Raw genomic sequence first — 12,146 nt, 5'->3', positions numbered from 1 at the left:
GCTCACCATCACCTTCCAAGGGGCAGTTAGGGACGGGCAATAAATGCTGGCCTAACCAACGATCCACAATCTGCTGAATAAATAGAGTTACTCATTACAATGCCTGGGACATGAAACACACTCAACCAGGGCACACACAAACTCCTCACTGATATCAACTTAGTAGTTAGAGACAATGGCCAGAATTCTCCAACCTTGCTGGCAGCCGAGGTTCTCCTGTCCCACCACAGTGAGCGGAAATTTGCCTGAGCACCAATTCTCCGTCCTCTCGGACAGCGGCAACGGGGCGAGAACGGCTGGAGGATTGTGGCCAATGTTTTTGTTTCAATTCACCAGAATTGTGAGGACTTCATATATTCCATAAAACACCAACAAATCATAACTTGAGTAGATGAAGCGAAAGGTGATGAAGGTGTTTAATAGCAGGATGAGCAGATATAATTCAAACTATTCTCTTGTGTAGAGATGAAACATCAACAGTGACTGAATAAAAGCAATGATCTCTTAAAAGTTAATTTATTAGTGTCACAAGCAGACTGACATTAACCCTGAAATGAAATTACTCTGAAAATCCCCCTAGTTGCCACACTCTGGTGCCTGTTCGGGTACACAGAGGGAGAATTTATCATGGCCAATGTACCCTACCCAGCATGTCTTTCAGACTGTGGGAGGAAATCGGAACACCCAGAGGAAACCCACGCAGACACAGGGAGAATGTGCAGACTCCGCGCGGACATGGACCCAAGCTGAGAATTGAATCTGGGTCCCTGGCACCGTGAGACAGTGGTGCTAACCCCCACTGTGCCACCCATCTGTTACTCTGCTGTAAATTCAGTGGATTTAACACCGTTAATTTTCTGCTGCTTCTTCTTTGCAGAAATCTAGGAACCCTTGTACTTCATAAGAACATAAACATAAGGACCAAGAGCAGGAGTAAGCCAATCAGCTCCTCGAGCCTGCTCCAACATTCAAAATGATCATAGCTGATTTCATCCCTGCCTCATCTCCACTTTCTTGCCTGTTCCCATAACCCTTCATCCCACTGCTAATTAAAAACCTATGCAACTCATCCTTAAATGTGTTTAATGTTCCGGCATCCACTGCACTTAGTGGTAGAGAATTCCACAGAATCACCATCCTCTGAGTGAAGTCATTCCTCTTATAAATATGCCACCCCTTCATCTAAAACTATGGCATATTGTTCTAACAAGGATAGTTGGTCTTTGACTGACATAGACTCGATGGGATGAAAGACCTTTTTCTGCCTTAGGGGAGTCATCTCCCCCTATGATTCTAAGAGGAGATATCTGCTCTGCGTCTACTCTGTCAATCCCCTTTAGCATCTTTAGCATCAATTAGATCTCCTCTTATTCTTCTAAACTCCAGGGAGTATAGGCCTAAACTAGAACAAAGAACAAAGAAAATTACAGCACAGGAACAGGCCCTTCAACCCTCCAAGCCTGGACCAACCATACTTAACTAAAACCCCCTATCCTTCCAGGGCCTATATCCCTCTATTCCTATCCTATTTATGTATTTGTCAAGAAACCCTTTAAAAGTCACTACCATCTCTGCTTCCACTACCTCTCCTGGCAACAAGTTCCAGACACCCATCACCACCCTCTATGTAAAAAACCTGCCTCATACATCTCCTTTAAACCTTGCCTCTCGCACCTTAAACCTGTGCCCCCTAGTAATTGACTCTTCCACCTCGGAAAAAGCTTCTGACTATCCATTCAGTCTATGTTCCTCATAATCTTGTAGACTTCTATCAGGTTGCCCCTCAATGTCTGTTGCTCGAGTGAGAACAAATCAAGTTTCTCCAACCTCTCCTCATAGTTAATGCCCTCCATACCAGACAACATCCTGGTAAATCTTTTCTGTACCCTCTCCAAAACCTCCACATCCTTCTGATTGTATGGCGACCAGAATTGAACACTATGTTCCAAGTGCAGCTTAACTGAGGTTCTATAAAGCTGCAATATGACTTGCCAATTTTTAAACTCAATGTCCTGGCCGATGAAGACAAGCATGCCATATGCCTTCTTGACTACCTTCTCCACCTACATTGCCACTTTCAGTGACCTTTGTACCTGTACACACAGATGCCTCTGCTTATCAATACACCTAAGCTGCTCAATCTCTTTTCGTAAGGTGAGTCCTTCATTTCTGGAATCATTGAGTCATCGAGGTTCACAGCATGGGAAAAGGCCCTTTGGCTCAACTTGTCAATGCTGCCATTATTTTAAACCCCTAAGCTAATCCCAATTGCCCACATTTGGCCCATATCCCTCTATACCCATCTTACCCATATAATTGTCTAAATGCTTTTTGAAAGTCAAAATTGTACCCGCCTCTACTACTACCTCTGGCAGCTTGTTCCAGACACTCACCACTCTTTGTGTGAAAAAAATTGCCCCTCTGGACACTTTTGTATCCCCTCTCACCTTAAACCTATGCCCTCTAGTTTAGACTCCCCTACCTTTGGGAAATAATATTGACTATCTAGCTGATCTATGCCCCTCATTATTTCACAGACGTCTATAAGGTCACCCGTCTGCCTTCTATGCTCCAGAGAAAAAAGTCCCAGTCTATCCAGCCTCTCCTTCTAACTCAAACAATCAAGTCCTGATAGCATCCTAATAAATCTTTTCTGCACTCTTTCGAGTTTAATAATATCCTTTCTATAATAGGGGGACCAGAATCGCACACGGTATTCCAAGTGTGGCCTTTCCAAAGACTTGTACAACTTCAACAAGACGTCTCAACTCCTGTTCTGACCAATGAAACCAAGCATGCTGAATGCATTCTTCACCGCTCTGTCCACCCATGACTCCACTTTCAAGGAGCTATGAACATGTACCTCTAGATCTCTTTGTTCTATAACTCCCCCCAACTCGCTACCATTAACTGAGTAAGTCCTGCCCTGATTCAATCTACCAAAATGCATCACTTCTCATTTATCTAAATTAAACTCAATCTGCCATTCGTCAGCCCACTAGCCCAATTGATCAAGATTCTATTGCAATTGGAAATATCTTTCTTCACTATCCACTATGCCACCAATCTTGGTGTCATCTGCAAACTTACTAGCCATGCCTTCTATATTTTCATCCAAATCATTAATATAAATCACAAATAACATTGGACCCAGCACTGATCCCTGAGGGACACCACTGGTCACAGGCCTCCAGGGTAAACACAGTAAGAAGTCTCACAACGCCAGGTTAAAGTCCAACAGGTTTATTTGGTAGCAAATGCCACTAGCTTTCGGGGCTCTGCCCCAACTCCCCACTCACCTGATGAAAGGACAGAACCCCGAAAACTAGTGGCATTTGCTACCAAATAAACTTGTTGGAAATTAACCTGGTGTTGTGAGACTTCTTGCTATGTTTACCCCAGTCCAACGCTGGCATCTCCACACTCATCCGATGTTAACAGAGCTCCCATCTTCTTTTCTGTTCTTCCCCATTCTTTGAAGTGTGAAGCACCCTGAATACTAAATTCCAGCCCTGATCATAACATAAGAACATAAGAAATAGGAGCAGGAGTAGGCCATCTAGCCCTTCGAGCCTGCCCCGCCATTCAATAAGATCATGGCTGATCTGTCGTGGCTCAGTTCCACATTCCCGCCCTCTCCCCATAACCCTTAATCCCCTCGCTTATCAAAAACCCATCAACCTGCATCTTAAAAATATTTAGCGAGGCAGCCTCCACCACTTCAACGGGCAGAGAATTCCAGAGATTCACCACCCTTTGAGTGAAGAAGTTCCTCCTCAACTCTGTTCTAAACCGTCCCCCCCTTTATCTTGAGGCTGTGCCCCCTAGTCCTACTGTCCTTTCTGAGCGGGAAGAGTCTCTCCACCTCTATCCTATCCATCCCATTCATCATCTTATATGTCTCAATGAGATCTCCCCTCACTCTTCTAAACTCTAACGAGTACAAGCCTAGTTTATTCAGCCTCTCCTCATAGCTCAACCTCCTCAACTCCGGTATCAGCCTAGTAAACCTCCTCTGCACTCCCTCCAAGGCCAAAATATCCTTGCGTAAGTGCGGCGACCAAAACTGCACACAGTACTCCAGCTGCGGCCTCACCAATGCCCTATACAGCTGCAGCAAGACCTCCCTACTTTTATATTCAATCCCCCTCACTATGAAGGCCAGCATCCCATTAGCCTTCCTGACCACCTGCTGCACCTGCAGGCTGGGTTTTTGCAACTCATGCACAAGGACCCCGAGGTCCCTCTGCACCGTCGCCTGCTGCAGTTTTTCGCCATGTAAGTAATAGTCCTTCCTACCATTCTTCCTACCAAAGTGGACCACCTCGCACTTGCCAACATTAAATTCCATTTGCCAGTTCCTGGCCCATTCGCCCAGCCTATCTAGATCCTTCTGCAGACTCTCCACACCCTCCGCGCAATTTGCCGTTCCACCAATCTTGGTGTCATCAGCAAATTTCGACACCATACACTCGGTTCCCTCCTCCAGATCATCTATATAAATGGTAAATAGCTGAGGCCCCAGCACCGACCCCTGGGGCACTCCACTAGTCACCAACCGCCAATCCGAATAGCACCCATTGACCCCCACTCTCTGCCTCCTATTTGACAACCAATCCTCTATCCACGCTAACACCCTACCCCCAACTCCATGCCCCCTTACCTTCTGCAATAACCTCTTGTGAGGTACCTTGTCAAACGCCTTCTGAAAATCAAGAAAGACCACATCCACCGGCTCTACTCTATCCACCGCCCTAGACACATCCTCATAGAACTCCAATAAATTTGTCAGACACGACTTCCCCTTAACAAAACCGTGCTGCGTCTGCTCTATCAAGCAATACCCCTCAAGATGCCTCGCTATTTCCTCCTTGATGACGGATTCTAACATTTTACCTACAACAGACGTTAAACTAACTGGCCTATAATTCCCTGCCTTTTGCCTGCCACCCTTCTTAAACAACGGCGTAACATTAGCCGTTTTCCAATCTTCCGGCACTTCCCCGGAATCCAGCGACGTTTGGAAAATAACCACCAAGGCATCCACCATCACCTCCGCCATTTCTTTCAGAACCCTCGGATGCATTCCATCCGGTCCTGGGGACTTGTCCACAATCAGTCCCTCCAGTCTGTCGAGCACTGCCTCTCTAGTAACAACAATGTCATTGAGACCCTCCAGTCCTACCACCTTTCCATTGCTAACACCCGGCAAATTATTCACGTCCTCCTCCATGAAGACCGAAACAAAAAAGTTATTCAAGACCTCAGCCATTTCCCCATCCCCTACCACTAAGTCCCCCCTCTCATCCTCTAAGGGTCCAACGTTCACCCTAGCCAGCCTCTTCCTTTTTATATATTTATAAAAGCTCTTGCTATCCTTTTTTACATTATATTATATCACCTTACAGCAATGCCTCTGTAATGAGTATCAGATCAAACCTGCTTACTTCTATTTGTGTCATCAATTCATCTGACTTGCTATGAATGATTAGAAGTTTTGTAACCGTGAAGAGGACGGTGCAGAGCTTCAAAAGGACGTAAACAATTTGGTGGAATGAGCAGAAAGGTGACAGATAAAACTCAATGTGGAAAAGTGTGAAGTGATGCAATTTAGAACCATATAATCCTTACAGTGCAGAAGAAGGCCATTTGGCCCTTCAAGTCTGCACTGAATCCCCACCCAACTACTCCATCTCTATAGCCCCTGCATATCTACCTATCCTATGCATATTTTTGACATTAGGGGCAATTTAGTATGGCCAATCCACCTAACCTGCACATCTTGGGAGGAAACCAGAGCACCCGGAGGAAACCTATGCAGACATGGAGAGAACATGCAAACTCCACAGAGTCAGTCACCTGAGGCCAGAGTGGAACATGGGCCCTGGCACCGTGAGGCAGCAGTGCTAACCACTGTGCTACCATGCCATTATGGTAGGGACAACATGGAGAAACTAGGACAATATAAAATAAGGGTTAAAGTTTTAAATGCTAGCAGAAGCAGAGGGACCTGGTATATTCATGCATATATCATTGAAGGTGGAGAGAACAGTTAATAAAACATTTGTATTCTGGGGAATTTATTGATAGGGACATAGGGTACAAGAATAAGGAGGTTATGATGAACTTATAGAGGACACTAGTTAGACCCGAGCTGGAATATAATGTATAGTTATGGCTGCCACACTTAAGGAACAGTGTGAATGAATTGGACAGACTGCAGAAGGGGTTCACAAGAATGGTTCCAGGGATGACAAAGTTCAGTTATGAGGAGAGGTTGGAGAGTTTGGGATTGTTATCCTTGGAAAGAAGAAGGCACAGTAAGAAGTCTTACAACACCAGGTTAAAGTTCAACAGGCTTATTTGGTAGCACGAGCTTTCAGAGCGCCGCTCCTTCATCAGGTGAGAAGAAGGCTAAGAGGAGATTTGATGGAGATGTTCAAAATTAAGAGGGAGCTGGACAGAATAGACAGAGAGAAACTCTTCCTGCTCATAAAAGGATGAAGGACAAGAGGGCACAGGTTTAAAGGGATTCACAAAAGAAGCAAATGTGGTGTGAGGAAAAACTTTTTATCTCTGGAATGCATTGCTTAGAACTGCAGTGGAGGCAGGTTCAATTGAGGCAATCGAGAAGTTATTAGATGATTATTTGAATAGAAACGATGCGCAGGGGTACAGAGAAGAGGCAGAGGAATGGCACTAAATCATACTGCTCATTTAGAGAGCCAGAGCAGGTACAATGGGCCAAATCTATTGACTCTGTCTACACTTCATGCTGCATCAGAAAAGCAGCCAGCATAACCAAGGACCCCTCACACCCCGGACATTCTCTCTTCCACCTTCTTCCATGGGAAAAAGATACAAAAGTCTGAGGACACATACCAATTGACTCAGGAACAGCTTCTTCCCTGCTGCCATCAGACTTTTGAATGGATCTATCATATATTGAGCTGATCTTTCTCTTAAGAACATAAGAACATAAGAAATAGGAGCAGGAGTAGGCCATCCAGCCCTTCGAGCCTGCCCTGCCATTCAATAAGATCATGGCTTCATCCTACCTGTAACTGTGACACTATATCCAGCACCCTATGCCTTTCCTTCTTCCCTATGCACTCAATAAATGGTACATGCTGTCTGCAAAACATGCAAGAAGGGGTGCAGGTTCAAGGTGAGAGGGGGAAAGTTTAAGGATGATGTGGGGGGAAAGTTTTTTATGTAGAGAGTGGTGGGTGCCTGGAACGCACTGCCAGAGGTGGTGGGGGAAGCAAGCATATTAACAATATTTAAGAGGCATCTGGAGGGGTACCTGAATAGGGAGGGAATAGAAGAATACAGACCATGTAAGGGCAGAATGTTTTTGTTTTGTTTAATTAGGGCATCATCGGCACAGGCTTGGAGGGCTGCAGGGCCTGTTCCTGCGCTGCACTTTTCTTTGTTCTTTGTAAGAAACAATACTTTCCACTGTATCTCAGTACATGTGCCAATAATAAATCAAATAAAAAATGGACTCCTTCTGCACCGTAACAATTCTGCGATTCTGCTGCATTAATTCAGATTTTGTCTCTTCCAATTATCCCAATGTTCGCCCCATTCACTGATGCACCTTTAAGCTTGTAGGTTCTGAACCTTCCTGTAACAATCTGGTTATCATCATTGGTATGGAATACAATTTGTCAAGTTTACATGGATAGTTTTGACTCTAAACAAGGATATAGGAATTGATAAGATATGCATGCATGTGTGGGCATCTGCATGGCAGCTGCAGTGTAATGTGGATAAATGTGAGGTTATCTGCTTTGGTAGCAATAATAGGAAGACAGATTATTACTTGAATGGGTGTAAGTTGAGAGAGATGGATACTCAATGGGACCTTGGTGTCCTCGTGCAACAGTCACTGAAAGTAAGTGCGCAGTTACAGCAGATAGTAAAGAAGGCAGATGGTATGTTGGCCTTCATCACAAGAGGATTTGAATATGGGGATAGGGACGTTTTACTGCAATTGTATAGGCCACATCTGGAATGTTGTGTGCAATTCCTTATCTGAGGAAGAATGTCCTTGCTATAGAGGGAGTACAGCAAAGGTTTACCATGCTAATTCCCAGGAGGGCAGGTCTGTCATATGAGGAGAGATTGGGTCAGTTAGGATTATATTCACTGGAGTTTAGAAGAATGAGAGGGGATCTCATAGAAATTTATAAAACTCTTAGAGGATAGATTCAGAAAGAATGTTCCAATGGGAGAGGTGTCCAGAACAAGGGTCATAGTTTTAGAGGTAAACCTTTCAGAACTGAAGTGAGGGGAAATTTCTTCACCAGGAGGGTGGTGAATGTGTGGAATTCACTACCACAGAATGTAGTTGAAGCCAAAACGTCTGATTTCAAGGAGAAATTAGATATAGGTCCTGGGGCTAAAGGGATCAAGAGATATGGGGTAGGGGGATCAGGATATTGAATTCGTTGATCAGCCATGATCAAGATGAATGGCAGAGCAGCCTCAAAGGGCCTAATGGCCTACACTTATATTTCTATGTATGATGAGAGAAGATTTTTGATATAACCGTCTACATTAATCAACTTGTTTAATTATTTAAAGGATCATTTTCAAACTTAACTGCAATGAACATGAGCCACCTTTAGATGGTAGTGTAGTAACATTTTGTTTCTGTTACAGATTACTTTCCCGGAACAGATTAACCCTCTCCGCATCGATGAGTTATTTTGCCTCCAGATTTTGAAAGTTTTCCTGGCAGGAGTGAAGCAGGAAAGTTCAGGAAGCTGCATAGAGTCACTAGAGTCAGTGCAGCCATTCTGATCCTGCAGACTCAATGCATGGTCATGGACGCAGGGCCAAGGCTACAATCATGTTTACTCCTGTTTGATTCGGTTCCCTCGCAATCTTATTTGTCACTTTGGAGGAGTTTGTGTTAATACAGTGTTGTACTGTTGATTACTTTTTGCACTTTTGCATAAAATGCAAATAATTATAGTTAGCATCTGTGACAACCACGCCAACGCACTGTCGATTAACCATCAGTTCCTAATAATTGCAAACAATCTTTCTGAATAACTTGTTTATTACTAATGTTATTCTGGTTAATAATTGACGGTTACTATCTGGCACATTGACGAGTGGTTTATGTTTCAACCCCAGTTCCCTATCGCCATACTTGTTATGGGCGACCCCAACTGTTGACAGGCAAGTGGTGAGTGCTAATTGGCCGTCGCCATCTTTTTAGCAGGCTTTCTTGATAGGCGGCATCTTTGTAACAGGCATAGCTGTGCTTGATTGGCCGGCGCCATCTTTGTGACGGGCGGGAGCGTGGCGCGGTGATTGGCTGAGCGCCATCTTTGTTGCTGGCTCTATGTGCGGGGAGGCCGCGGTGCCCGGCTGTGAGCGGGGGGAGGGGAAGCAGCGCGAGGCAAAATGGCGGCGCTGAAGGAGGAGCAGAGCTATGGGCTCTCCTGTGGCAAACTCAGCTCGGGCAGCAATGTCTCGGTTCTTCATGTCAAACTCACCGACAGCGCGTTGCGGGCGCTTGAGGCTTACCAGAATTGCAAGGTAGGGAGTTTTTAAAAAAGTCAGTGTGTGTTTTTGTGGTGTGAGGGAGGAGAAGGGGGGGGGGGTAGAAAAGCGGGCCCCAGTCCCACTGAGGTAGAGCCCTGGCTCTCAGCCACACCACCCGGGACCGTTACCATGGTAGCGCCGGTGTATATCCCCTCCAAAAAGCCCCAACACCCCGCTGAGGAGGGGAAAGAAGAGAGATCAGGCTGAGGAGGGGAGAGGTTGGAAAGGGGGGGGTCTGTTTACTTCAGCCACTTCCTTCATGTGCCAACTAGAAATTACCCAAAGTATTCATCAGAAGAGTTAATAACTCTGAGCAGAAAATGTTGGATAAACACAGCAGGTCTGGCAGAATCTGTGGAGAGAGTAACAGAGTTAACATTTCAGGTCAATGACGTTTCGTCAGCTCAAACTACAATCATTCCCCATTTCACACATTTCAGAACCTGCAGCATTTAAAGGGATCTGACTACAGGTTTGGTCATACTCACCACTGACAAATTCGTGTTTGAACTTGTTGCCAATACAATAATTTTCACTGAAGATCTTTTTATAACAATTTATTTAATTGTGTCTTTGGTACATCTTCTGCTTAAAGTTTAAATATAGGTTAAATAGGGGAATTTCACAGTAACTTCATTGCAGTGTTAATGTAGGCCTTGTGACGAACAAGCATTCTTTATTTCCTTCCTTGAATTTATGTGGGGCTAGAAATTGATTTGAGTAAAATCAACCTGATGTTTCAGCCACCTCGTGAAAGGGGAGAGGTGTAAATAGGTTTAAAGCCTACAATTAACTATCACTCAGGTATTTGAACTTTGTAACATTGCTTTCAGTATAGTTTAATGTCCAATGGGATTGCTGCAGCCATGGACAATCCGTGAAAACTCGGGAATTTGCTTCTATGCGGTCATCTTTTATCTGCTATTTGGTATTTTAAATTTGGCTTATCTAATCTGTGTGGATGAAACCTGAGGAGTGACCAAATAAATCTTTTTGAACAATGAGGAGTTTGATAGGTTGGACGTAGGAAGATTTGTCCACTTTTGGCAGAGATCAAAACTAAAGGTGATAAGCAAAAGATAGTCCCTAATAAATCAAATTGGAAATTCTGGAGAAACTTGTTTACCCACCGTAATGAAAATGTGGCAGTCACAATCGCATTTTCACTGAGGTGAATTGCGTGGATGCATTTAAGGGAAATTAGATAAATAAAAGGAAGAAAGGTGAAATACAGCAGCTGCTGGAAATCTGAAATGAAAACAGAAAAATATGGAAAAACCCAGATCTGGCAGCATCCTTGAAGAGGGAAACAGAGTTAATATTTAGAGTCTGTATGGCTCTTCTTCAGAAAGGAATAGAATGGTATGCTGATAGATAGGCTAAGGTGAGAGGAGGCTCAGGTGAAGCATCAGAGCTGCCATTAGGTCAAATTGCCTGTTTCTGTGCTAAAATTACTAAATTTAACATGATTACATAAAATGTTTCAGTGTAGAAGATGACTACTTGGTCCAGTTTGTCCAAGCTCCATACAAGCCTTTCATCCACTTGTTTCTAGACATTTGTTACTGAAGAAATAAAAAATGACATGCATTTAGAAAGTTTTTGAAATGGATCTGTAACAACTCAGTGACACTCCTGTGGGAATCTTAAGGTTGTTAAATCTTGTTCATAAATGTGCTAAAGATAAGAACATAAGAAATAGGAGCAGGAGTAAGCCATCTAGCCCTTTGAGCCTGCCCTGCCATTCAGTAAGATCATGGCTGACCTGAAGTGGATCAGTTCCACTTTCCCGCCTGCTCCCCATAACCCTTAATTCCCTTGTCTGTCTACCTGTGACTTAAACATATTCAACGAGGTAGCCTCCACCACTTCAATGGGCAGAGAATTCCAGAGATTCACCACCCTTTGAGTGAAGAAGTTCCTCCTCAACTCTGTTCTAAACTGCCCCCCCTCCTTATTTTGAGGCTGTGCCCTCTAGTTCTGGTTTAGTAAGGTCAGAAATCTGTTATAGTGTTCTCCTCTGAATTTTTTTTGGGTTTGGGATTGGCTGCCTGATGTAAATGGTCCGAGTCTGGGCTCAGTGGAGTGTAGAACTCCTAGTGCATTCCACTCATTCAGTAAAGTTCTCATTCTGCTGTTTAATCTGAAAGCTTTGTAGCACTGCCCAAAATTTTGCTCTGGGAGTATTTTTTGTATTTACTGTAGACCCTGAAATAGTGTTAGGTTTTGTTCCTCCCTTTAAGGAGAAAACAGGCGAAGAAAAAGTATGGACAGGGTATGAATGAGATTTGATTTCTTCTTGTCATATATATTAGTATACAGTGAAACTTATTGTTTCTTGTGCATTATAGAGACAAAGCATACTCTACATAGGGAAAGAAAAGAGAGAGTACAGAATGTAGTGTTACAGTCATAGCTAGAGTGTAGAGAAAGATCAACTTAATGTGAGATAGGTCCATTCAAAAGTCTGGCAGCAGGGAAGAAGCTGTTTTTGAGTTGGTTGGTACTTGTCCTCAGACTTTTGTATATTTTTCCCAATGGAAGAATGTGTCTGGGGTGTGTGGGATCCTTGATTATGCTGG

The 12,146-nt window shown here is 43.9% G+C and overlaps 1 protein-coding gene across 1 annotated transcript in view; it reads left to right on the top strand.

Moving 5' to 3' along the window:
* The first annotated feature begins 9,411 nt into the window (after positions 1 to 9,411).
* ell (elongation factor RNA polymerase II) overlaps positions 9,412 to 12,146 on the top strand; it is a 149,194-nt gene continuing 146,459 nt past the window's right edge. Inside the window, exon 1 of the mRNA XM_080212665.1 lies at positions 9,412 to 9,558. Within this exon, the coding sequence (XP_080068791.1) occupies positions 9,424 to 9,558 (135 nt within the window). The 5' untranslated portion in view covers positions 9,412 to 9,423. The remainder of the gene's footprint in view (positions 9,559 to 12,146) is intronic.

Source organism: Carcharhinus amblyrhynchos, chromosome 26 (assembly GCF_965287045.1).
Source record: "Carcharhinus amblyrhynchos chromosome 26, sCarAmb.v2.hapA, whole genome shotgun sequence".
NCBI classification, from domain to species: domain Eukaryota; kingdom Metazoa; phylum Chordata; class Chondrichthyes; order Carcharhiniformes; family Carcharhinidae; genus Carcharhinus; species Carcharhinus amblyrhynchos.
Note: the sequence above shows the minus strand (reverse complement) of the source record. Positions and strands in the feature narration are given on the sequence as shown.